The sequence below is a fragment of the Camelus bactrianus genome, chromosome 21 (genome assembly GCF_048773025.1).
Source record: "Camelus bactrianus isolate YW-2024 breed Bactrian camel chromosome 21, ASM4877302v1, whole genome shotgun sequence".
NCBI lineage: Eukaryota > Metazoa > Chordata > Mammalia > Artiodactyla > Camelidae > Camelus > Camelus bactrianus.
Window position 1 is genome coordinate 9,081,082 of NC_133559.1, and position 26,688 is coordinate 9,107,769.

The window sequence follows — 26,688 nt, forward strand, 5'->3', positions numbered from 1 at the left end:
GCTGTGGACGCCAAACTCCAGCGACTACCGGGCCCCATTCTCCCTGACCCCGGGCTGTCTCGTGGCCAGTCCACCTTGCCCTCTGCTTTGGATCAGGTCAGCTCCAGTCCTAGACTCTGCCTGAGGTGGAGCTCTCCTTTTACAACATCTTCTAAGAGGGAAGCAGGGCGCTATGTCCACACATCATTTTAGCTTTCTCCCTGTCAGAAAATCCTATCTGCTGTTGGATTCCCAGCCCTCCAGCTGTGATGTGGATTTCTTCCATTCTTATCCTGACAGCATCCTTCCTAGACTTCCAGTCCCCTCTTGGGAGAAGGGCAGCTTGGGAGGGTGCTTACAGGGGCCTGTTTACCGATGGGCAGGAACCTGCTCCCTGGCCTGTCATGCTTGGCCACTGAGTGTCTGTGGGGCTTGATGAGGTGCTGACGACTCGGAGTCGCTCTTTTTTGAGTCCTGCAGTGCATCAGCACTCTGACAGCTGGCGTCTCTGACCCCTAGCTGCCCCAGGATGGTGGCTCCCCCCCGTGGCCCTGCTGGGCTGGATCTTTGCTGACATTATTACTAATCTGCATCCTGCTCTGCCTCTAGGACCACAGAAGGCCTGGAGAGTCTGGAGGGCTCTTAATAGCACAGCAGGTTGCTGCAGCGAAGGAGCCAAATGGCTTGGTCTCCATTCATCAAGTCTCTCTGAACTGCGGGAGGATCTAAATGCAGCTCCCCCTGGGTCCTGAGGGTTTGTCTGCAGGGTCAGAAACTACACTGCCAGCTAATGACCTACTGAACTCACCCCCTAGAGTCTGCTCGCACATTTCCAACACACGCTAACTCAAAACACCTTCCCAGTGCCCATGGCACATCACAGAGCAACAAACCTCGTGCAATGAGGCTACTAGGGCCGCAGGGCTAAGCACCTTCTCTCAAGGACCCAGAAGTGAGTAACACTCTCACCAAGGAAGGAGGCTTAGAACCCACCTCTGACCAAAAATGCCTAGAGTACTGCCATCTAGATTCGGGGGCCTGTTACCCTTGGTTAATTTCTCCCACAACCTCTGACCCTCCCTGCCGCTGACGCCATTTCTCCTAACACTGTCGGCGAGCTTATAATCATCAAATCCAAATGCTTCTGCTGAGAGTAGACTTAGGATCCTAATGAATGTCTTAGGGCAAATTTACTGAACAACTTCAAGAATACAAGTTTGCAAATGGTGTCAAATATTTTCTCCAAATGTTGATATCTTATAATTGTATGTTTGCACATCTGTAGGATCATGTCTACCCCAACAATCATATCATCTGTATATTTAATTTACCCAGTAATATTAGAACTTAACCTCCCACCCCCACACAAATCTAACCTTTATCTTCCCTAAACCTTTGTTAATTCTCACTATGGCAAAATCTTTTAATATGTATTAAGCCTATAAAGGCTTAGTATAAACAGAAAGGAGTAACCGTGCATACAGACAGGACTGTTTGACTTCTAGTTTGGTAACTAGTTATTTCAGGGGTGAAATGCTTTGCCTGTCCGGGCTGCTACACACTGACTTGTGTCTGCCTTTAGTCCAGCTCAGCAGCAATCAGACGCGAGTGCACACAAGAACTACTTTTGTATACATAAGGCCACATTTACTGTACCAGGTGGGACTTAAGGAATTTGCAAGGATGTTTCTGACTACAGGCAGTTTTCACTTTAAGTGCTGGCTGTAGAATTTTAGACAGGACTTGATGGCTGTCATGCCACAATCAAGAACAAGTCCAAGAGTATGTTTCAATGTCAAAGAAGGGTTCCTCTTAGAACCTGGCCAGAGATGGAGAACATGAGAGATGCCACAGCCTCAATTCCCCTTTTCCTTCTTGAAAGGAGAAGAGCAGCGTGTTTTGAATCAATGGCCTTTGTATCTCTTTGCCAGGATGGACATCAGATGCCCAGGTTATATTGTCTGCCTCTGAAGCACCCAGCAGAATCTCATCTCTAGCTCGCTTCTTCATGGGCACCGAAGACCGGCTTTAGCCTGACTTCCTTACTTCCCAGGATTTCCCTTTGGCCCTCTGTAGTCTTCTCTAGCCTTGTCCTTCAGGGTTTTCCGACTAGCTGCTTTATAACATAGTCTAGCTCATTCTTGGGGTGGGGACGTTGGAATAACCAGGGAGTGAATCCAAAGGAAAGCTTAAAGGCATATGGTTCTTAGACTGGAAGGTCAGGGGCCCTGCTCGCTCCTTGGCTGGCCTGATCACCTACATATAGTATGTCTTCTTCTGAAGATACCTGGGTGGGAAGGTTGAGGGAGCCTTATAGTCTGGGGGTGGGGGTGGGGGTGGGGGTAAAGTAGCTGGCATCAAACCCTAGCTCCAAAGCTCCAAGCCCACGCTTCCCTCCATGGGCAGCTGGCAGGCCCCGTCCAGCCACTGCTACCTGTCACTCTCCAGCAGGTCCTCGGGAAAGCTCCCTGTGGAGAGTCGCTGCGTCCCAGGCTCTGGGGCGTCGTACTGCTGATTGTTCTCAAAGTGCTGAATGATGTTCCTCACGTTGCCTGGTTTGACTGGAAGCAGAAAGATAATGAGAGACACTCTGCTTCCTGTTCGGGGACGACTTCTTAGGGCCCTCGCTCCCCTCTAGCCCAGAAGACAGCGATGAGCAAGCATGGATGAGAACAGCGTGGGGCTGAGGGTTGGGAGACAGGGTCGAGCCCTGGCTCCCCTACTACACAGCAGGGCACGGGCAGTCCCCCCACCTTTCTGGGTCTACTCTTCCCTCAGATGCAAAATGAGAGGGTTTGGGAGTACATTTGCTGTGGATATCTCTTCTGGCTCTCACATTCTTTATTACAATGACTCTCATGCTTGAAAATCCTGACCAGGTTTTCCCCAAGAGCCATATATACATAAAAAAAATAGCCAGGAAAACCAAAAACACAACTACCTGGAATTTGGTCATGTTGCCAAATTAGACCAAGTATTTTTCAAATTTGTACTACTTTTGGAGTTCACTATTTCTGTTTTTAACTTGACTCTCCTTCCTGTTCTTTCTACCCCCACCCCTGCCTCTATCATCAAAGAATCACCCTTCATTACCAGTGAGGGGGGTCTTAGAAGAAACAGAGGAGAGATGTCACTCTCTGACATTCAAATTGGAGACGCTTTTCAAAGCTAAGACAAAAGAGAGCTGTTCTTGTTCAAAGAAACAGAAAGGGCAGGTTAGAGAGTAAAAAGTCACAGGTGATGATGCCATGTTGAGACCCTGGAGAAGAAGGCTCAGGCCCAGGGGCTCAGTGGCTCCCATCTTCAAAGTCGATTAGCTCAGCTCCAGGTCCAGGATATCAGCACAGGAGCTGGGCTAGAGATGCTGCTCTGCCTGGGCCAACAGGGAGGGTAAGAGGGACGGGGAAGGAAGGCAAAATACCCCTGGGCACCAGGCCCTGGTCCTAACCACACTAACCAGAGATTCTAATATTAACAAACACAAACTTACAAATCTCTCTGTCTCTAAACGGGAGATTCATGAGAAAATCTCCAAGCCAGAGGAAACAGAGAAACATTTAGTTGGTTTCTTCAAGGCTCACATCCTTTAGACAGGTAATGTTTTTCTAAAACTGCAAATCAGGTGGCTGTGTGTATGTGTTAGAAGTAGAGGTTGTTACCATCACTCCCATTTTGGAGATCAGGGTCAGATCTACCTGTCCCAGACTGAATGTGCATCTGGGCCTTGAGGCAACTGCAGGAGCCAGGGTCAGCTGTGCAGCCATGGCCCTGTGCATCCCTGGCTGGGTGATGATGCGGGAGTCTGGGAACACCCCAGGCGGAGCCTACTGTTCCCTCTGACATGGGCCACCTGGAAAATGCCCAGTTGTTCCTGGGACATAGTTACACCCTAGCTGTGACAAGAAGCAGGTGTGGCCCTGAGATTTGGTATAACTGAATAACCCAGAGGAACAGGGGGAAAAAACAGGTAGAAAGAAACACATTTTGAAAAAGAATAAAGTTTTCACCAGTAGCCTTTGCTCTCCTTGAGGCTCCAATGAAACTAAATAAATAAAAGTGAATTATACACTGTTACTAACAATCAAACACTTTCACTAAGAAACAGGGGCAATAGCTGATGATCCTAAACGGCAAAGCTCTCAATACTGAGGCTTTCTAGCTTTGGTGGGTGTTTGGTCTTCAGATATAGATACAGATTTGCCTGATGTCCTGGGAACTTGAGAACATCAAATCAAGTCGTGAAATTACAATAGAAAGATCCACCTCAAAGAGGCGGTGACTACCCAGCACCCTTATCCTGCTCTTGGGATTGGCAGTTCCACCCTGGGTGTTCCTGTCCACTCTCGGGCTGACACAAGGCCAGCAGCCTGGGCAGGGCTGCTGCTTGCCTCACGCCTGCCTCGGGCAGGGCGGACAGGCGGAAGTATGTGTTAAGAACTAAGGGCCTGGATTTCAAGGCCATTCTTTTATTTTTTCCGTTGTTTTATATAGATTTCCCTCCAATAATTCTTTATTTTTATTGTTTAAAATATCGTAACAAGCCTAGGAATTTAACTTGAAAAAAAATTTTGAAGATTATTTTAAATTGTTACTTTATGTAAAATGAATTACAGCAACAGATTAATTTCCTGATCGCATCTCACTGCTATCTCTCCCCTGGGTTTATGATAGAACCTAGAAAATATTAATCACTTAATTGTATGCCTGGGGACCTCACTGATGGGAAATGAACCTGCTCAGTTCTAGGTTCTGACTTTCTTTGGGGTAGTGTGTATTAGATGTATTTACTTTTATTCATGGATTCTAGAAGATATTAGGTCCTCTAATGTACATACGTTAGGGTTGTTCTTTTCAACTGAAGCAGTGACTGTGCTGGCAAAGTTAAGAGTCAAAAGAGATGGGAGGTACTGTAGTGAAGGGCTCAAGCAAAGAAGATGAGAGAAATTAAAATACCCCAAAGAAAAATTGTTAGAGACACATTATTTACCAAAGAAACCCCCAAGTAACCTTCAAAAATGGGGATTTTTGTCATTATTTCCATTGAAAACAAAAACCTGAGGAACCTGGGCAGGACATTTCAACATGCGAAGGTTTCCCTCATTTACAGAGAGCCTTGGGCTTTGGGAGCCTCACCCACGGAGAGGTGACAGAAGGGAAGAGAAAGGCCTTGGGCTGTGGAACAGTCTCAGAGGGCCTAGAAGGCTGGCCTCTGCCGGCACCCAGCGTGAGGGTGGGAGACCCTGGGCAGGGGTGTGTGTCACACAGAGCTTTAGCAGCATGGAGGAACATGTAAGAGGAATGGAGTGAGGAAAGGGAAGGAGCCAGGACAGGAGGAGGTGAAGAAGGAGAGGGAAGAAGGGCAGACAGGACTTGGGAAATGGAAACTCAATGCTAATGCAAAGAAAAACCCAAAGAAAATGGTCCTTTTACCTTCCACAGGGGACAAGGGAATATGAAATGCTAAAAGAAAACAAACAAAAACAAAAGTAAACCATGAAAAGTCAAATCAATGTTTCAAGAGTCAAAATAAAAATTACATCAAGCTGGAAAATGAAAGGTAGTGGTAAAAATCAGGGCTGATCTAGCTGAGTCCCCTCCTGCCCCCCGTCCCCCAAGGCAGCAATCTCAGGAAAGGCAGCAGGCCCACTCCAAGGCCCTTCCCAGATTCCCAAGACTAATCCTGGGGTCTTGAGGTAACAACTGGGAGGGCCAGCAGCAACTTCCAAACAGATGAAACACAGCTGGGAAGAGATTGGTGACAGGATCAAGGCAGGTGTGGGTTACTGATGGCATGAGGGGAGCCTCTGGGTCATAAACCTGCCCCCTTTCCATCTAGTTCTGCTTAACAGTAACTCAAACCCTCCATCAAGGGCCCATAATTGCTCCCAACACACAGGCCCTCAGATATACAAATACCAAGGATTGGGGTGAAGGGGGCATTGGCTGTCAACAGGGCAATCGTACCAAGGCGGAAATACTCCTCTGCAAGGCTGTTTAGTATCTATGACTGGCTCTGAGTTCCTAGACCCAGGGACTGGCACAGCCTCCTTGGCTCTGAAGAATTTATCTGTACCACCTGAGCTGGCACTGAGTGTGGCAAGGGGAGATGCTTTAGCACTGAGAGGAAGCTGCAGTCTCAGAGTTTGGGCCTGTGGCTCCCAAAAGCACAGGAAGACCCTCCGCCAACATACTGGCCTGTGAAGGGGCCGAACCCCTGCCCAAGGTGGTTGTTCCTGAAATACTCACTGCTCTGGGAGGAGCTTTTGGGCTTCCCGATGTACTTGAGGATGGGGTTTCGCTTCTTGTCCTCCAAGGCATCCTTTTCTTTCTTGGAATTACTGCTCTGCTGAAACAAGAGACACTAGGGTTTGAGGAAGGTCCCAGTACCCAGCCTGGGTCACTAATCACCCTGCGACTGACCCTAAGACTGTCCCTAAACAAGTAACTGGAAAGCACACTCATGCTTGTCCCCTAAACTGGCACATTTGCTTCTGGCCTGAGACTGGAGGAAAGGACAGCTGCTCTAGTCTGGGGATTCTCAACGACTCCACGTCCAAAGGCAGCAGCACAAGCAGGTAACTGCACCAAAGGATGACTTTGCAGGGAAGCTCTGTCACCTTTTTGGTCTTTGGGAAGAAGGGAAGCCACTTGTCCTTGTCAGGAGCAGACTGGGCCTTCTCGGTCGTGTTGGAAGGTCGTGGCTCTCGAAGACGGATCCCCGCATGGCTCATGTAGGTATTGAGGGCGAAGTCCATGGGGGCGCTGTAAGGGAGGAACCCAGGGCAGTGAATCAGAAAGCGCGAGTTACGTCCCTGCCAGCCGGAGGAAGGGCCAGAACTCTGCTCCACCGGGTCTCCTCACCGCCACCCAGTGGGGTGGGGAAGGGCCAGGGCATTCAGGGAGGCCAGGAATACTCAAATGGGACAGCAGGCAGAAGCCGGCGAAAGCCTTGGCTGGCACGACTCCCCGGAAAAACCATATTCTTTTCCTACAGAGAGCTCTTCCTAACCAGGGGACAGTGGTCACTGGAAGGACATGTCAGTTCCCCAAAACAAGCAGACAAGCCACGGGCAGGCCTGGAGGACCGCTGAGGCCCACAGATAATACATGGGGGGTGGGGTGGCAAAGGGATGGGGAGAAATGTCAACTGGTCCGTCCCTGTAAGTACAGGTAAGCTGCGTTTGCCACCTCCCAGCCCCAGTACAGGGAGGAAAAGAGGAGAGGATCTCTCAGGTACCTTCCAACTGCCACAGATGAAACTGTCCAGAGCTCTGTGTTTAAAAATGTATTTGGCTCTTAATTCAGCAGACAGATTACCCACTTTGTGGATTCAATGAAGCAAATGCTTTGGCCCTGGCTTTCCTCTCCTCTGAAACAGACTTCTAACCCCATCTTCTCTCCCTTATTAAGTGTGTGTATGCTCAAAGAATGCATACTCATCTGAACACTGGCTGCTGAGAAACAGAGATGCATATAGGCTGCAAAAAAAAAAAGAAGAATGTGCCAAGAGAGGAAACATGTAGGACCCCAGCTCCCTCTGTAGGTGCTGCTAACACAGGCTGATTCTGTCACTGCTACTTCTCTAGGTGGCTTAAGAGAAAGAAGCAGGGAGGCAGACACAGGGCTAATGTGGGTGGAGAGGAGCTCAGGAACGGGAATGCTGGGAATGCTGGTGGCTTGGTGTCTTCTCACTGAGGAGACCCATGTCCCAGGCAGTGGTCCCCAAGCATCAGGGCCTGGACCTCACGACCCCCTTTCTTTATGGTTACATAGACACTTGGGAACTAAACTTGGACAGACCATGATCCTATGACACTGGGGACTCCCCTGTGGTGGGCAGAGATGCAAAGCCCAGTAGCTCAACCCCATTCTTGCCCACCTTGAAACCACACCACAGACTCACTCACCTCCTGTCTTCCTCGTATTTGGACCTGGAACAAAAAGAAAGAACAGATGACTCAGATTGCAAAGGCAGAGGCTTGTCTGCCGTGTGGAGACTGGGAGGAGGGTAAGTTCTCTCTCAGAAAAAGGGGGGTGGCGGGGAGGGAGGAGGGAAGAGGATGATAAAAGGTCAGACTCAGACTCTTGGTCTCAGCTCTGGAGCCAGCTTGGGGCTCAGGAGGTGAGGGCTCTCACTTCCTTGAGGGAGTCAGTTCACACAGAGAGATGACAAGGATGAGGACGATGAAGATGATGTCCTTCTAGCTAAAAGCAAGTGGAATGTGGCAAACAGAGCTTCTTGCTTGGTATCTGTTTCAGCTTCTGAAGTTATTATGGAGGACAAGGCTCCTCCTTGTGTTCACCTAGAACTAAATTAGAAGGGCTGGGCTGGGCTGACACTGAGGCAAAAGGAAAAGTGAGAGAGCAGAGATCACTCCTTGAGACCTGATTCAGAGGAACCTATTTAAAAGAAAAGAGGTAAATGGGAGCAGCGATTCATATTTGCATGTTCACTATGGGCCAAGCAGCATTCCAAGCTATTTACATGTATAATATTTACACTTAGAATAATCCATGAGTACGTACTATACCTCCATTTAACGAGGCTGAAGCTTCATTCCTTTACATAGAAGCCATTATAAGCAGTGTCTATGCTGTCAATAATAATCCTGTATAGCACTGTGGTGCCTATGATCTCAGAATAGGCTCGGTCAGGTTTTGCCTCCATCCCTGGAGTGGTTGGGGTGATTACAGCCATCTGACCACTAGGGAAACTAAGGCCCAGAAAGATTTAGGGCTTGGCTGAGTGGGAGGGTTGTTTTCAAAGACCGTGCCCTCCCTGCGTGACCTCATCTAGTCTCAGTCCCAAATTGGAACTCTTATCAAATGCCAGATTCATATATGCAGCTGCCTACTCGAATCTCCAGTTTGACGTCTACAGAAGATCTTAGATTCTGACACGACTGAAACTGAGCCCCTTATTTTCTACCACAAACTGCTCCACACACAGTTGTTCCTAACTCGACTGATGGCACTTTTGTCCTTTTAGTCATTCAGGTAAAAACTATGGAGTCGTCTTTCATTTTTCTTTCTCTCACATTGTATACATCAATTTTTAGAAAATCCCCTTGTTGGCTTTATTGTCAAAAAATACCTAGAGGTGGCCTCTTTCCACAACCTCCATGGCCACTGCTCTGGTCCGAGCCCCTGCTGCATGGATTCCTGCAACTGACCTCCCTGTCTGGAACCCTCTCTTGCTCTCCCACCAGCTTCCACCACACGAGTCTGTCAAGGCTCCAATGCCTCCTCATGCGCTGAGAGAAAAAACAACAGTCAGTCACGGGCTCTGTGAGGCTGGTCCTCCTGCTCTCTGCCGTCACCCTGCTCTGGCCCCGCTGGTCTCCCACTGCTTCTCAAAGCACATTCTTACTTTGCCCTGGCTGTTCCCTCTGCCTGGGGTGCTCTTCCCCCAAGATGTTCCCAAGGATGACCACTACCCCCCTCTTTCTCAGCTGTCCAAATGTGACTTTCTCAATGAGACTCTATTTATTTAAAATTGCAACCCACTGGCTCACGTGCTCCTGACCCTCCTCGGCCTGCTCTATTTCCCTCCCTGCCAGCACTTAGTATTTTCCAAGGAATGATAAAATTCACTCATTTATTATATACTGCTTTCTCTTCCCAAGATAACATAAGCTCCATAAGCATCGGTGTTTGTTCACTAATGTACCCAAGGAGCCTAGTACAGTGCTCAGCACCAGAGGGGACACCATAAATATGTGCTGGATTGAAAAACCAGCATTAGTGGAGACTATAGAGAGTGTCGAGCCCAACTTTTGTTATTGTAGATGAGACCAAGGCAGATGAAATGGCTTGTTCAAGGTCACACAACTACTGTTTGGAGAAGCAATGCTGGGGTGAAAATCTACCTCTACATCTGGAAGGGTTCCCACAAAACACAGAGTCATCCCAGGTGCCTGGGAAAATTTAGAAAAACAGGACTGGAAAAAGGCAATGCCAGCAGTTGTGCCAGAAGCTTCTCAAGAAGTTCAGTTAGGTTAGTCCTCTGATGTGATTAGTTAAAAATGGTTCAGTTTTCACCAGTCCATTCTATTTGTCTCCTGAAGGAATGGCATCCACTGGTGACACACAGCATGGCTCTCACCGTCAGCATCAGATACGATCTTAGCGGCGGGAAGGGAGAACGGTCAGGAAGAGGCTAGGCAGGGGAGGCAGAAAGCTCACAGCGTTGCTAGAGCCAGTGGTTTGTCATAACAATCAAATTACTGTCAGGAGCCCCGGGCTCTGCAACTCCCTTGAAATTCTTGCAGCCCCAGCCTGAGAAATGCAGCAGGAGGGCCAGACTCTCCCCATCTTTCGAGGAGGAAAACCAGGCAAGAAGTGGAAGAGGGGGAAAGGCTGGGAAACAGACCCACAAACTATGTCAATCTGTTCAGCATGTTCAGGGGGTGGGAGTGGGACTGGAGACTTACAGGATATCTCCTAGGGCAGCCAGCTGCTTCTCGGCCACTTGGCGCTCACGGAGAGGGTCCCCATCCAGGTCCAGCAGGTCATTCTCACCATACAGGCTGCCCAGCCCCAGGGTGCGCTTTGTTCTGAGCCAGAGAGACACAGAGAAAGAAACAAATGTACATCAATGCTTGACAGAGTGAGGCACACGTACGTACACACATAACGTAGACATACACACCATGGGGGAAAGACAAAGGGCGAGGAGGCAGAGGGGAGACAGCAGGAGGGTGGGGCTCTGGGCAACCTGTAGTCGTGGATCTGCTCCTGGATCTCCGGCATGGCCGCCTCCTGAGCCTCACAGAGAACAGCGCGGATGTCCTCACTGCTCCGCAGGCGCAGGTCTGTGGTGGGAGCCGAGGGAAGACAGAAAGGGGAGGGATGTCGGGGAGGCGGAGGTTACAACTGCTGAGCATCTCAAAGCCTCCTAGCTCCCTGTGGCCACGGGAGGGGCGGCTGGCTCCCTGCCCTCCTGTCAGCCAAAGGAAGTGGAGGAGGCCTGGATCTACCAGGTCATTCCTGAATTCAGGACTGGAATCCTGATGTCCAAGTCCAAACCAAGGACAAAAACATTTTCGGGACGTTCTATGCTCCATTAAGTGGGGAAAGAGTAAGGCCCCTCTCTGGATGTGTCCAGATGCTGCCCTCGGACATCAAATGCAAACTAAGAGGCTCATCCCCCTCCATCGCCCCAGGCCCAGCTCACAAGGCTGAAAAAGGCAAGCACTCCCCATCAGAAACTGCAAGATGTCTCTCCTGTCCCTGCGTCTAGCTTCACTCAGCGGAGGCCAAGTCCCTGGTTGCCCCTCACTCTGCTTTGGAGCAAGCCCTGTGCCCTTCAGCTTTCCTCCCTGTCATCCAGGCCTGTGAAGCACCTCTTTTCGAAGGCAGCTTTGAACGTCTAACCTCTAGGAAGTTCCTGTGACCAGCCTCCCAGACTGACATCCTCTTGACCGCCACCCTCAGCTCTTCTTTCTACTTTCATGACTTGAGAATGAGAAGGGAGCAGAGCAGTCACCGGGCTCACTGGGTCCCCACTGTGTATTAGGTAAGGAGCTTACACAAACAAAAGCAGAAGAACAAAAACACTCCAGAGATTCTGACTCTGCAGATGGGGTGGAGTGAGGCCCTGGTTTCTGAATTTTTAAAGCAGCAGTCTCCAAGGGATCCTGCTGGTCACCAGACTTAGGAATCCCATCTTCTCTTTGTACAGATGAGCCAACCAAGGCCCAGAGAGGTCATACAGAATATCGGTAGAAATGAGCCCCTGCCTCCGAAGTCGTGTCTCCCGTGACAAGGGAGAGGCAGAGTCTGTCCCGCCTGGGCTTGTCCATAAGCTACAGTGAGGGGTCCTGGAGGAACTGTCCCTATTTCCCCCGATCAGAGGACGGCTGCCCAAGGCAGGGACTATGTTCTCTGTTCCCTAGAGCCTCCTGAGGGCCCCACGCAAGATGAGCACCAAGAGGAGACTAACTGACCAAGGAGCCAACTTACCAATTTCGGCCTGTAGCATCTCCGGGACCTTTACTCTCAGAGGCTGAAAAACAGAAGAGCAGGGCAGAAGTGGTGAGGACGTGGGAGGTACTGTGCAGAGGCGAGGAGGGCTCTGGAACACCGCCTTTCCCCTTTCCCCTGCAACTACCCCAGCCTCCACTCACTGCTCTCCGACTGAATCTAGGTTGGGGATTTTGAGAATGGAATCTGAGGCTACAAGGCAAGCTGGGACTGTATTCGGAGGCTGGTACATGCAGTTTTCCCCACTCTTATTTCAAGGACATCAGGGTGCGTGGAATGGAAAGGTTCCAAAAAGTGAACCGGTGCCAATTCGGCAGCAAGGGAGAAATCCTTGTGAGGCGATTTGATGGGCTTCCCCTCGCCTCGACTCCCATGGGAAAGCTGGCCTTACGTCACCAAGTCCTCCAGTGAGCGCCGTGCCTGGCTTTGGCTTTACGAGTACCTGACAGCTGGATCCTGGGCTGGTTCCACAACCACCGACAGGGAACAACTGGTGGCTCCAGCCTCCTTACTTAAGACCCACTGAAGGGGGCAAAAATGAAAATCCTGAGGAAAACCAATTTCTTTCCCAATCTCATTAGTCCTCGCAGCTGATTGCCAGATGAGTAAAGTCATTTTGGAATTAGTTTAGTTGATTAGATTGGAGTCTGAGATGGGAACTGCCCTCTGCAGGCCAAGGTGCTGTTGCCACCGGATCCCGGACACATCCTTGGGAACCACGTCCAGATGCAGTGTGCTAACCGGCCCCAGGTTCTCTAGGGTGCCCTCCCTCTGAATGCTGCCTTTGGACAGTGACAGCAAGTCATGCTGAGCTTCAGAAATCTGGGCTCACATCATGGCCCACGGATTTCTATCGTCTGATGCCTCTGGGCCTCCATTTCTTTGTCCCAGGGATGGGCAAAGCAAGGAGGGCTGAAGGGAACCAGGACACTGATCCAGGGGAGAGTGGTTAGGATTTGGTGCCAAGTTCTTTCTCCAGACACATCAGAGAGAGGCAACGTGCAGTCTACCCTGCTACATGTGGAACAAAGGAGCTATAAGAGAGGATGTCAATCTTGAGAGAGCGCAGCTAAGTACAGAATCCAGGAATCCTCTGTAAGAACTTGTCTCCATCTGGCCTGAATGTCTTGCTTAGTTCTCCCTCTGCCTCTGAGTGGTCCAAACAATATAATAAAATTGTAATCCAATTTCTGATTGCCTTACCGCATTTTTCTCTAGGAAGATATTCCAGATGTCTTTTCCCAAGCTTCGGGAATCCTTGGGGTTTGTCTGCTGATAGACTTCTGCACACAAGTAAAAAAGCTAGGAGAGAGAAAATGGGTTAGAGCGGAGATTCTCAACCCGGAGAGGTTGTGCCCTCCGGGGGACAACCAGCAATGTCTGGAGATGTTTTTTATTGTTACATCTGCAGAGGTGCTACTGGCATCTAGTGGGTGGAGTCCAGTGATGCAGCTAAAGACCCTGTGATGCACCTGACAGCCCCCACAATGAAGAATTCTACGGCTCAAAGCGTGAGTGGCGCTGAGGCTGAGAAACCTGGCTTAGAGCGTTTCAGGAACCTGTGATAGATAATCCTCACCCCTTTGCGTATGCACCCACCCCCGCCAACACAATCACTCCCCAGCTCTGTACCGTCTCCACATCTGGCATTTTGTCTTGTACTGCTTATCTGTTGTTTTTAAAGGTTTGTGTTTTATTTCTCTTGCACTGTTCCTGGTCTTCAGGAATGCTTCTGAGACACCAGCACTTGGGACTTATACACAGGTGTTCAATGAATAGCTAATGGACGCTGACTCTGGCTTTTAACAGTGGTATCGCCAGAAAGGAGAAAGAGCAGTGCATGCTTCGGGCAAGAAGTTTATGCTGAAAAACACAACAGCAGCCTCTCTCCTTTCATCTCCCTTTCTTTCTAAGCAGCCGAGCAGAATGACAGAAACTCGTAAGCCTGCGGGCTCCGACAGTGTTGCAGGGTACCCTGACCTCCATCCCCTCACTGTCTTTCTTGTCATCACCTTCAGATTGAAGACTTTTTATCACCTTGCTCCTCTGCCAAGCTTTCTTGTAGTAACAACTCCACACAGTCAGTCTGTATCCACTTTCATTCAAAAAACCTAGAAAGACCATCTCCTCCAAGCTGACCCAGAACGACAGCTTTCTTGGCCTAGCTTTTCCTGCTCCTCCCTGAGCTATCTATATGTAGTCAGCAGCGAAGCATCCCTTCCACCTAGGTTGCATCTTTTTCTCTGTTTTCTCTCTGTCCTTGAGATGCCTAAGTGCACCCATGGACCTGACCTAAGACATCCAGAGAGCAGGGACAAGGGCCAAGCACAAGCAGGCACTCAATCAAGGCAGACACTTGTGACTTACCAGGGGGCTGGGGTCTGCCTGTGAGAAGATGTACCGTAGAAAAACCCCCAGGTGAGCCGGCCGTGACTTAAGTTTCTCAAAATCCTGGAATATGATGTCGCTCTGGAAGGCAGAAGGACGGGAAGGGCTGGGGGGCACAGAGGAAGGGCACAGCAGCACCGCCTGTCCCAGCTGAGCTCCCATGCCTTCCGCCCTCCAGGGCTGCTAAGCGCGGCCCCCTCCCCCGCGCTCCCACACAGCTGGTGCCAGTCCAACCGCTTCTAGTCTGGAGCAGCTGGTGCGACAGAGAATGATGAAAGGAAAAAATCAGGAAACCGTTACCTCGTTGTTGAAATAACCCGGGTCATAATCTTCCTCTGGGCCAATAATTAAAGGCTTTGGGCTTTGATCTACACCCTAGGGGAGAGAGTCAAGTTGTAGAGATGAGCGGTTAGAGGGTAGGGGTCCAGGCCCCTCAGTGAAGTCTGTTTGATAACGAGTCAGCGCTAGCGAGGAAAGCCACACAGGCCTGGTAGACACTGGCATCTCACTACCACCCCCAAATCTCAGAGAAGAGAAAAGATGATTTCCACTTGCAGGAAGGCAACTGCTTCTGGGTGGGGCAGGGCAGACGCAGAGCAGCCTGTCACATGACGTATGAAGATGGGAAGTGAGAGAAAGTGCTCTCTTCCTGTTTGTGAAAGATCTGAGGAGGGAGTGGCAGCCCGCAAGTAAGGACCTAGAGCTCCTGCTGGACTGCTGGGCTCCTCCCGCAGTGCCCCCACCCCAAACACACACCCTCCCAATCTAGGCCTTCCACAGTGCTCCTCGACAGTTACTGCGTGCCCCTGACCTCTGCCCTGACCCCTGCCCCTGACCTCTGCTGTAGTCCAGCTCTGCCTCCTTGAGCGAAAGGGGATGGAGCTGATCCTTCTCCCACTCTATTGTCACCACTTCCCCTGTCTGCTCAAGAATCTATGGTGGATCCCCATTACCTGTCTGAAATCCAAACTTCTTAGCTTGGCTTTTCTCTCTATTCCCCTTATGCCATCGATTAGGCATGTTGAGAGATTTCACACTGTATAAACTTTTCAGATACTTCACTGGACAAACCTTTCCCCTAAAGCTTCCTTGAGCTTTCAAAGTTTTTCTACCAACTACATCTTTCACTCAATTTGATCAACCTCATTTTCAGTGATTCCCCAAAAAGGGCTGTGTTCTGGAACCTACTTAGGGCAGGCATTACTCATAAGTACTTTTTCCCAGGCCTGAGACACCCTCTTACTCCACCTTCTTCAGGGGCTTTTCCTGACAGTTCCTCCCTGACACTCCTCACTCATTTTTGTTCTCCTGGGTATTTACAGACTGTATGCTCAGAATGATCGAGTACAGAACATGGGAGACCCGGAAGGCAGCTCAGCGGTCAGAGTCCAGCACTCACTTATAAATGAAAAAAGTGAGGCCCAGAGAGACTGAATGGCATGTTCAAAATTGCAGTCAGGCCCGATGTGCTGGATCTGTATTTCTCGAACACATCCTCAACTCCTATCCTCCTCTCCTCCAACACCCTAGTCCCTGAATCCCATGGGATCCAGGATCCCCAAGGGGTGTTGGATGACCACTTCCGGCTCTACTTGGCTCTCTAGTGAAACCTGAAAGCACTAAGTTTTTGCTTATTTGCAGAGAGGATTTGTTTAAAAAAATTTTTTTTTTTTTTACAAATACATAGTTTTTCTGATTGCAAAAGCAGAACATGCTTATCATAAAAAAACCCAACAAATACTGCAGAATTACCTAACAAAGTGAGAGTTCCCTATGATGCCACCCCCAGCTGCTGACAGTTTCATGAATAGTTTAGATTTCCAACTCTGCTCTTACTAACATAGATTATTATTAAGAAACTGGAACTATACTGTATTTGCTCTTATCACTCAAAAATAGCAATTTAAATTTGACACAACAATGTAAAATGACTATCACTCAATAAAAAAAGTAAAAAATAAATAAAAATAAAAAATAGCAATTTAAATATTTTTCAGAAGTTGGAACAAATTCAGAGCAGGAAAAGGACTCCAATTACTCCACACCTGCTCCTATTAGCCACCTAAGGGAAAACCTCTCTTCAGAACACAATGTGCCCCTGACCTCACTCGGCAGCCCGACCTTGGTTCTGTAGTGCTATGAGGGGGTGGGGGGGTGGGGGGTGTCAAACAGCAGCCAGGACAGTGGGCAGCCCTGCTTGGGGCTCAGGAAAATCAGGAAAATTAAGTTGTAGTCTGATAGTGCCATTAGCAAGCTGAGTCCCTGAATGGTCCCTTAGCCTTTCTTCGCCTCAATTTTCTCACCGAATGAAGGTTCTAATGCCTATCTCCTTTCCTGATGGTGAGAATTAAATGACATTTTTCCCTAAAGGATTTAGCACAGCAGCTGGTGCACTAGGCAATTTAACACATGTGAGATATATATGTATGTATATATTTTAATGGAGGTACTGGGGTTTCAAACCGGGACCTTGTGCATGCTAAGCATGCACTTCACCATTGAGCTATATCCTCCCCCTCGAATCAGATTTTGTAGAACCTGAGGGCTCCAGGGAAGTGCCCCTGAGAGGGAAGGGAAGGCTGAATAGGAAAGGTCCCAGGTAGCTGAGCTTTTGTTTTCTATATTAGGGTGCCAAGTGATAAGGTTTTGCTTAAGAAAGGGACTAAAGAACGAGAAGATTGAGAATTAGCATTCTGGAGGAACACTGAACAATACTGCTTCCTATTCCATACAGACATTAAAAGAAAGGTCCTTAGACATTGCCTCCCTAGGGATGTATCCACTGACTCTTCACACAGAAGCTGAGACAGCCTCACTTTCCTGCATCTGCTTCTACCATGCCCTCCCCTTACTATTTGTTCTCTGGTGGGGCCTATCTCAAAACAGGACTTTAGCCTGATGATTCAAGGCCATGAAAAGAGGGAAAGGCGAACTGCAGGCTGGCCCCATCACTCACCTGGTCACTGCTGGGGAGAACTGGTGCGTCTGAGCCCTGCCGCCTGTGGTGCTGAGCCGTCCGGGCCATGATCACAGGGGAGGTTCGAGGACTGTCCAGCCCGGGGTCTGACAGTACCGAGTTCCGATTCATCAGTGACTAGAAGAACGGAGAATTCTGTGAGAAGGACACTCATCCAGAATCTCCTTGGGGTTCAGCTCATCAGCTCATAAAAATCCCGTACTTACTCTGTGCCTGGCATTACACTAAGCCCTTGGTTACGTATTACCTCATTTAGTGCTCACAGCAGCCCTTTGAGGCAGACGCTATTACTACCCCCACTCCTCACACAAGGGAACTAAGACTTGGAGAGGTTACAGGACTTGCTGGAGGTCGAGCTGGTACAGTGGTACTCTCTGCATGCAATGCAGACAGTCTCAACCCACTGCCCGCAGCCTTCATCAGTGGGCCGCACTGCTTCCAGATGTTGAGTCTGCAGGAGGATGTCAGCTGGGGATTATTTAGGATCCTCCTCCCCCTTCCTGGTGTCTTTCCAACCTACTGATCCTTCCACATATATTCATCGTCTTCCCACGAACAGACAGAAGTAAAGAAATAGAATTTCAACTATTATTTAAACTTAGGTTTTAAACATGTTTTCAATTAATTATTCACATATGTAATTAACCTGGTTAAGTTAATATTTTCCTAACATCATTATTACTTCTTTCACTCACTCTTATTTTTCTACTGTAAGTTTAAAACAGCAATTAACATATGCAGACTGAAAATACCTAGAAGACAGCCTCTGAAGCCAAAGCCTGAAGTTCTCTTGACCACTTCAGACAAAACAAGCTCTTCAAACTGCAGAAAGATCTGTGACAAAGAGAGCCTGCCACTTCTGATTAGGCCTGGCTCATTGTTTCACTCTAAGATGATGTTCACAGCCAGCGAGCAATGTGGTTTTGGTCCAGCCACTGTTGCAGAGGATTTTTGTCTCTGCTCCCTTATACTCAAAAAAGGCTTGCTACAGTTAATGACACGGCCTCTCTCTCCACCCTATTCTTCATGTAAGAGCTGGCTATAATAAAAAAGCCAGATTTGATGGTCCTGCATGTAGAATGCATTTGAAACCCCCTTTTTGGAACCCAGAGCAGAGTGACTGAAACCCTTGACTGAAACTGGAGCTATAGCAGAGTGCCGCAGATGACGGGCCAGGGGCCTTGGTGCAAATGGTGAGCAGAGAACCTTTAGGAGCGTAGAGAAGGGACACTGGAGGCATGGTTTTAAATGGAGTCTCCCTGGCTGGCACTCACCTCGCTGAGGGAAGGAAAGCGTTCTGTGCCGGAGTCCAAGCCACTGTCCCCCTCCTGGGAATCCAGAGAGAATCGACCTGAGAAGAAAACAGTTTTCACAAGGAAGCAGCTGTGGCCTGGGGGAAAGAGCCTTTATTCTGGGAACCTGTGCCTAGGGCAGGAAGCGAAGCTGCCACCTTCCTTTCTTTCCCAGTTTCCCTTTGGCTTCCTCTCTTTCACAACCCCTGAGGCCCACTATACCTGGATTTTACCCACCTGTACACCTGTGCCCAGGCCGCGTCGCCTCCTAAAATAATGTTCCAAGTTCTATCTCGCAGTAAGTCCCACCCTCAGCTCACCCCAAGCCTCCTCTGGCCCATCCACTTCCTCTTAAGACGGTATTTCTTGAGCTCCTAGCTGCCTGGGCTGGTAGCCCCACTGCTGTCTGGACCACCATCATCCTAGTGTCTCCCTGGCACTTACCTCTCCAGGGCTACTGGTTATCCACTCATTTCTACTGAATACATTGTATCCAATTTCCCTGTCACTAGTACTGTTTTCTCTCATTACCCTATTTCTCAGAGGCAGGGATGATATATTCCCCCCACTCCAAATCTGCCCCAAGAGGAGGGGACAATAGATAAGAAACATGGACTAGAGATGGGCCAGGGACAAAACGGGTGATGAGGGCACTCACCTTCTGATGATCTCTGGCTGGTATCACCATATAGTGGAAGTATGTCCTAAAAAAGAAAGGTCTGGAGGGTGGGCCAATTCTGTGAACCTCACCCCCCTACTGTTTTCCTCCAATCAACCCTTCCCTCAGTCTCAGCAGGTAACATCTGCTGACAGTTAGTGCCCTCTTCTGCTTCATTGCCTTAAAAATGCCCAGTTAGAAGAGCTATCACTTCATTTGGACAGTTTGAGGAGAAGGGTGACCCCTAATGGTGGGAGGGGAGCTTTACCATTAGTAAAATTCTAAAAACTCGATTTCTCACCCTGGACCTCAAAGCCTTAGTGGGACTGGACACAGAAGGAACTTCCTAACTATCAAGGGGTATGACAGACTCAGACAGGTGACTGAGGGCAGATGGGAACCTCTGCCTCTGAAGATCTCTGAGGACTGACAGGTGCTGGCCGGGGGCTGACCAGCCACTGTGGAGGGAATTGTGTCGCTAGTGCCTGACTGTTTATGAAGCACTGTTTTCTGTCTCATTTAGTTTTTTAACAACTCCGAGGCAGGTATGGTACTCCCATGTTATAAATGAGGAACAGAAGCCCAGTGATCTTCAGTAACTTGCCCAAGCTACACAGCAGGTAAACCATTTTAAAGCCAGGGTTGGCGCTCAGACCTCCAGACTCCAAGCTGAGTGTTTCAGACTCACCACTCACAGAGCACATGAACACAGAGGCGGCGGTGGCAAACATGCACTGGCCCCTTTGCTGAGGGCATCCTTTAATTCTGACAGTAACACTATCAGGCAGATCCTGCTGTATCTCCATTTCATAAATGAGGACACCAAGGCTCCCAAGGATTAAGTAACTTGCCCAAGAGACTTAAAGCTGGTGCGCACTATAGCTGGGATGTGAATCCAGATGGTCTTAAGTCCAGAACCTGAGATCCTATCAACCAAGTGATACCGAGAAGTCCTTCAGACAATAAAACAGTTTAAATTTGATTAGCCTGTTTCCCAGGCTTGTTTTTTTTGGTGGGGGAGGGGTGGAGGTTTAATTATTTATTTATTTATTTTAACGGAGGTACTGAGGATTGAACCCAGGACCTCGTGCATGCTAAGCAGGCACTCTACCACTGAGCTATACCCTCCCCCTTCCCAGACTTTTTTGATCTGAATGTTCTAAAAAAAGAAAGTAGATAATCCACCAATAATTTCTATCGGCTTTGGCAAATGTTATTCTTGGAGATCTTGAAGTTCTGGGAGAGTTACTTCTTATCTACCCAAAGAATTAAGGCCTGACGAAGAAAAGTCTTGACTAAGAGTCAAGTCCCTGACTAGAGCAGATGAAGAAGTGTCTCCTCTCTGGGATTTCCTCACAGTGTGGTGAGCTGCTGGTACAGAGCCCTCTCAACTGCCTGGGGAGCCTTTACTTAGGCTGATTTTTAAAAGTGCTCATATATCTGTGATAAGACCCATTACCAGAGGGAGAGGTGGTGGGAAAGCCACCAGATGAGTACTGAGTAAAATCAGTGCAGGAAGATATATCTCCTACGAGGAAACCACCCAGAGAGTAATGGATAATTAGGAGATTAAGGCCAACAGTCTGATTTATTCCACATTTATTTGTCTCCATTGCAACTGTAAGCTGCTGGAGGACAAGAAATAGGCTATTCCTCCTTATGGGGTCCCAAGTGGCAGGACAGCGTTCAGTTTCTGTGGCGCCAAATAAAGGACTGCTGACCTCTGTTTCTTTGTAGAACACTAACCACGCCCTAGCTCAGCCCCGGGGTCCTGTGTGACTCAGGAAGCCTTTGTTCTGGCCTTCTCCCTCATTTCTCCCTCAGTCCACGTGCACGCTGCCCTTCCTAGAGCTACGCTTCCATCACTCACCACTAAGCCACCAGTCTCCTGCTGGATCTTCAGCTGTAACTGAGTGACTCGCCGCCGGGCGCCTTCGATCTGCTCTTCCAGCAGGCTGGCGGGGTTCCGGCTATACACCTCACAGATACGCTGGTGAGGGGCGAGGAGGACAGGGAGGAAGGGAAAAGGCAGAGGAGTGGTTAGTAGAGAACAGACGTCTCACCAGTGGGGAGAGTAGGCAGTTATCCCAAAACAAAGAGGAGAGAAAGGAGATCTCTGCCTCCTAGGAGACGCACGTTATTTCACCATCACTGAGGAGCAGAAAGAGGTAAAAATGGTGAGAAACAAAACACATGAAGCGACTGGGGAAAGAAGACACAATACAAAGGCCCGTCCTAATCTGACCTGTTCTTAAGGCAAACATCCTAAATGAGGTCTTCCTTGACTGCTGCTCAAGGGACAGACATTTAAGTGACTGGCCAGACCAGCACACACAAAAAGTGCCAAGGAGGAAACACACACACACACAGCGTGAGAATCACAGCAGATGAGAGGAAGAAGTGCAGACCAGGGAAGCCCGTATCCCTGTGCCCAGCCCTGCAGTGGGAACCGCTCTGACAATGATCTAGCATCCTTGCAGCACACAGCAGAGCACAGCATGCGCCTTTAGAGCTTGGGCTTTGCAGTCAGGGAGGCCTGGCTCTGAATTCCGGCCCCTCCACTTCCTAGCTGTGGAGACCTGGGCAAGCTTTACTACGTCCTCACTGATGAAATGGAGATGGCGGGACCTGCCTCCTGGGACGGCTGCACGATCTGAATGAGATCATGTATGTAAGGTGCTTTAGCAGAAGGTCTGGTGCGTACTTACTTGACTGAATCCATGGCAGCTATTAAGATTTACTACAAAAGGAAATGCTCAGTAAAGCTGGCTGGACAGATAATTAAATAAAGACATTGGGTACACATAGTTCTTAAGCTCAGCGGGGGCCTCCCTGCTACCTGATCACCTCTTCCACAAATTCCTCATACTGCTTCATCTTCTCCACGCCCATCAAGCCCCCAACCATTCTCTTATTCTCTGCAGATAGTATCACCCGGTAAGAACTTTCCCAACTTTACTCTGTTTCAAAGCGCCTGCAGCCATCCTTTCCTTCGGCCTCAGAAGACAAATTCTGTCTAAATCTTTTACAAGGTTAATGCCTTGGGCTCTTCTTGGGCATTGCTCACATGTCTTTCTAATGGCTCCTTTCCCTCATCCTTCAAAAATGCCCAAGTTTCTCATCTTAAAAACAAACCACTCCACCAAAACCCTTTCCATCAACTCTGATGGTTCCTCAAGCCACTGCCTCGGTCTTTTCTCCTTCCTTTCACAGCCACGTGTTTCCACACAGCAGTCTACATGTAGAAACCAGACTTCTTAGCCTTCCAATACACAGTCCAGTTCCTCCCAGCACTTCACTCTTGCAAAGAGCGAAATGACCTAATGGCTGAATCCAATGGTCTCTTAGTCCTTATCTCTTCAGACCTCTTTAAATACCCACCTCCTTGAAACACTGTCCTCTTTTGGCTTCTTAACTCGACTTGTCTTGGGTCGCCTCACACCCCTCCCCGCAGCTATAGCTTTATCCCTGTCTCCTCCCTTAAATCTAGGTGAGCCTTCAGTTTCACAAATGTTTACAGAGAGCTGAATACGCCAGGCCCCACGCCAGCTGGGCAGGAGGAATACGCAATGTAGACACGGTCCCTATCTTTGAGGAACCAAGTCCAACAGAGGAGGACAAATAAATAATTAAAATTTAAATATAACAGCAACTGGCATGACGTCAGAGGTTGGTACAGTGTGCTAGGGAAGCACAGAAGTCCCAAAACTCTGCCCGCAGCTCTCTCTGCTTCCCTGCACTGGCGCCCTTGGTGATATCATCTAGTCCCCAATTCCAACTACCACCTTTATGCTCAGGATACCTGAATCTCTATTCCAACCCAGTCTTTTCTCCTGGGGTTGATCCTTGTTATCTCCATGTGCCTGGTGGATGGTCTTTTAATCTGAACATCCCATGGGCACCTTAAACTCAGTACATCCAAAGCTGACCTTCATTTCTTTCCCCTAAACCCTGCTCCTCTCCTCCATCTCCCTCCATCAAAGGCATCACCATCTATCCCGGCACCCAAACTTGGGGCCATCTCTTCTTTTTTCTCCTTCATCTCCCTCTTCCAGTTGTCTCCCATTGCCATCCCTGTCTTTCTGTTCTTACTCCTACTGTTCTTGTTAAATCTGTCATCATTTCTATCAACTGCAACAGCCTTCTGGATGGTTTCCTCATTTGTCAATCCATTTAACACACTTTTCTAAAGAACACTGATTTGAAGGTACGATCACTTCCCTACTCAAATCCTTTGATCAATTCCTGCCGTCTTTAGAATAAACTCCAAGCTTATCATGGTACTGAAGGCCCAAAGCACTTTCCAGAGTGAAACAGACTAAACCTAACTCAAGTGTCATCTCATGGAAGCCTTCTCTGATCACTGCATAGTTCATTATTCCTTCTTTTGAGCTTTAATGGTGTTTACAAACATTTTAAAAATTATTATTGACATATAGTTCACATAACACAAACTTTACCATTTTGAAGAATATAATTCAGTGATTTTCAGTATATTCAGAGTTGTACAGCTATTCTCACTATCTAATTCCAGAACATTTCCATCAACCCAACAAGAAAGCAGCCACTCTCAATTTCTCCCTCTCCCCCAGCAACCACTAATTTACTTTCTGTCTTAATGTTTTTACCTATTCTGGACTTTCACATAAATGGAATCATACACAATATGGCCTTTTCTCTCTGGCTTCTTTCACTTGGTACGTTTTCAGGGTTCTTCCACGTTAAAGCATATATCAGTACTTCATTCCTTTTTATGGCTGAATAATATCCCATTTTATGGATACAACACATTTTGTTTATCTGTTCATCAGTTGATGGAAATTTAGGCTGGTTCCACTTGTTGGCTATTATGCTATCGATCAATGCTATTATGAATGTTCATGTACAGGTTTTGTGTTTTGTACTCTCGGGTATAGACTTAGGAGTGGAACTGATGGGATTGTATTTCTGTGTTTAATATTTTGAAGAACTGCCAAACTGGCTGCACTATTTTATATTTTCACCATCAATGGTGGGAATAGATTAGGGTTGTGAATATGTAGACAAAATATAAACAGGTATTCCTCTGATTTCTCCACATTCTCACCAGTAACTGGTTTTTTGTTGTTGTTGCTGTTTTTGAGGGGAGGTAATTAGGTTGGTTTATCTATTTATTTTTAGAGGAGATACTAAGGACTGAACCCAGGACCTCGTGCATGCCAAGCACGCACTGTTCCACTTGAGCTATACCCTCCCCCACTTCACCAGCAACTCTTATTTTGGCGTTAACCATCTGGAGGGTGTGAAGTGGTATCTCATAGTTTTGGTCTGATAGTTTTGGTTAGCCTCTCCCTAATGACTAATGATGCCGAATACCTTTTCATGTGCTTACTGGCCACTTGTATGTCTTCTTTATTGGACTGTCCATTCAAATCCTTTGCCAATTTTTAAATTGCATCGAGTTTTAAGCATTCATTGCATATTCTGGTATTAGACCCTAATCAGATATATGAGCTGTAAATATTTTCTCCTATTCTGTGGCTGTCTTTTAACTTTCTTGACAGTGTCCTTTGATACACAAAAGCCTTTAATTTTGATGAAGTCTAATTTCTTTTTTTGGTTGTTTGAGCTTTTAGTGTCCTATCTAAGAATGACACTGCCTAATCCAAGGTCAAAGATTTACTTGCATGTTTTCTTCTAGAGTTTTATAGTTTTTAAAAATAAATTTAGCTCTTACATTTAAGTTTTGATCCATTTTTAGTTAACTTTTGTATATTGTGTGAGGTAAGAGTCCAAATTCATTCTTTGCACAGAGATACACAGGTGTCCCAGAACCATTTGTTGAAAAGACTATTCTTTCTCCACTGAACTATGTTGACACCTTGTCAGAAACCAACTGACCATAGATGCATGGGTTAATTTCCGGACTCTAAATTCTATAGGTCTATTCTTATACCAGTACCACAATGTCTGAATTATTCTATAACATTTGTCAAAATACAAGTATCAGCACTTATTATAATATAATAGGACTATTTCTTCACTCATCCATTGATATTCTACTGGATTATAAATTCCTTAAAAGAAAAGTTCATCTCTCATTTATCTTTATAACCATTCCAACCTTTGTCCCTATCACCAGTCCCTGCCTCTCCTGCAAGACGCATACGGTACCCAGCACACAGCAGGAACTCAATGTTTGTTAAATAAATGAGGGTATTTTCATGTCTCTGTGCCACTGACCTGTGCTGTCCATTCACTAACATTCCCTTCCCCATCTCTTTTGCCTACTGAAGTCCAATGCTTCAACGCCCAGCTGAAACATAGTCCTCTCAGTGAAGTTTCCCCACATCCCCCATTAACTGTTCTCTTCTTTAATTCTCTTATTGCAAGCTCTTTGTTCCTCCCACTCTCTTTCTTACTGTAATATGAATTTTCCTCATTAGATTGTAAACATGCTGAGGGCAAGAACTGTCTAATCTTTTTAATCTCTGTATACCACAGGAATTAAAACAAGGCTTTACATACACTGGGCACTTAAAGAAATTTGCTGAATTGAAATGAAGGGGTGAGAAGGAGCTTGCTGCAAGCCATGGCTGTTTTAAGAATCTAGTTACTCCACTCCAGCCAAATTAACCTTCTTGTTCTCTCTGCACCTCATTCCCCAGGCCTGGAAATCTCTCTGCATCCCCTCCACCAACACTGCCCCCATCTCAATCAGCCAGGCACAGCATTCACCTACCACCCCCACCTTCCCTCTTATCGTTCCCTTTCCAGAAACTTCCAAGATCAATTCCAACTGATTTTCCTCAGTTCTAACGTTCCCTCACTTTATCCTACCTGTCTCATCACTTTTGTCTATGAATTCAGCATTCTAACCTACTATCCATGAGCTCTATTACCCTATTCAGTCTATCAGTCAAATTCTGCTTTCATAAATCCTGTTGGCCTATCACAATTCATTAGGGGTCCTGTGACTTTTCAAGGTTTTACTGTGATAGGATATGACCTGCAAATTAAGTGTACATATTGGCAGATTGCTCTAATAAAGTATTATTCCATTAAGGTAACAACCAGTCTATCCTCAGCAGTGTCCTTACCTGTAACTCTTTTTCCTCCTGCCTCAGCATGTTCCTGAGGATCTGGGTGGCATGTTTTTGAAATTCAGGATCCTAAGAATGGAAAATATGACAGTAGTGAGCAATGGGGACCAGCTCAATAATTTTATTCTCTTCTACCTGCTGATTCCTGGGCAAGGAAAGCTATGAGAGTAGAACCTGGGTCATAAGAACATTTTGTTTAACACTGTCTCACTAGAATTCAGTAAACATAAAATCTTATTTTGATTTCATCCCCAAACTTCCTGAAACCTTGGCTGTTATCACCTCTGGTATCAAACTGCTTTCTAAACTCTCCCTAGACTTGCTGGT

At 47.6% G+C, this 26,688-nt stretch overlaps 1 protein-coding gene across 9 annotated transcripts in view; it reads right to left on the bottom strand.

The window, feature by feature from the left end:
• ARHGEF11 (Rho guanine nucleotide exchange factor 11) overlaps positions 1 to 26,688 on the bottom strand; it is a 96,635-nt gene that overhangs the window by 13,745 nt on the left and 56,202 nt on the right. For 4 of the 9 annotated variants that reach the window (XM_074349602.1, XM_074349598.1, XM_074349596.1 and 1 more), the window contains 16 exons: positions 26,359 to 26,430; positions 21,150 to 21,269; positions 19,280 to 19,325; positions 18,604 to 18,680; positions 17,309 to 17,446; positions 14,653 to 14,727; positions 14,332 to 14,433; positions 13,168 to 13,266; positions 11,944 to 11,986; positions 10,697 to 10,793; positions 10,413 to 10,535; positions 7,887 to 7,910; positions 6,597 to 6,741; positions 6,226 to 6,325; positions 5,410 to 5,439; positions 2,414 to 2,540 (listed from right to left, as the gene is read on the bottom strand). In XM_074349602.1, the coding sequence (XP_074205703.1) occupies positions 2,414 to 2,540; positions 5,410 to 5,439; positions 6,226 to 6,325; positions 6,597 to 6,741; positions 7,887 to 7,910; positions 10,413 to 10,535; positions 10,697 to 10,793; positions 11,944 to 11,986; positions 13,168 to 13,266; positions 14,332 to 14,433; positions 14,653 to 14,727; positions 17,309 to 17,446; positions 18,604 to 18,680; positions 19,280 to 19,325; positions 21,150 to 21,269; positions 26,359 to 26,430 (1,418 nt within the window). The remainder of the gene's footprint in view (positions 1 to 2,413; positions 2,541 to 5,409; positions 5,440 to 6,225; positions 6,326 to 6,596; positions 6,742 to 7,886; positions 7,911 to 10,412; positions 10,536 to 10,696; positions 10,794 to 11,943; positions 11,987 to 13,167; positions 13,267 to 14,331; positions 14,434 to 14,652; positions 14,728 to 17,308; positions 17,447 to 18,603; positions 18,681 to 19,279; positions 19,326 to 21,149; positions 21,270 to 26,358; positions 26,431 to 26,688) is intronic. The other 5 variants (XM_074349597.1, XM_074349599.1, XM_074349603.1 and 2 more) reach the window with 5 other exon arrangements.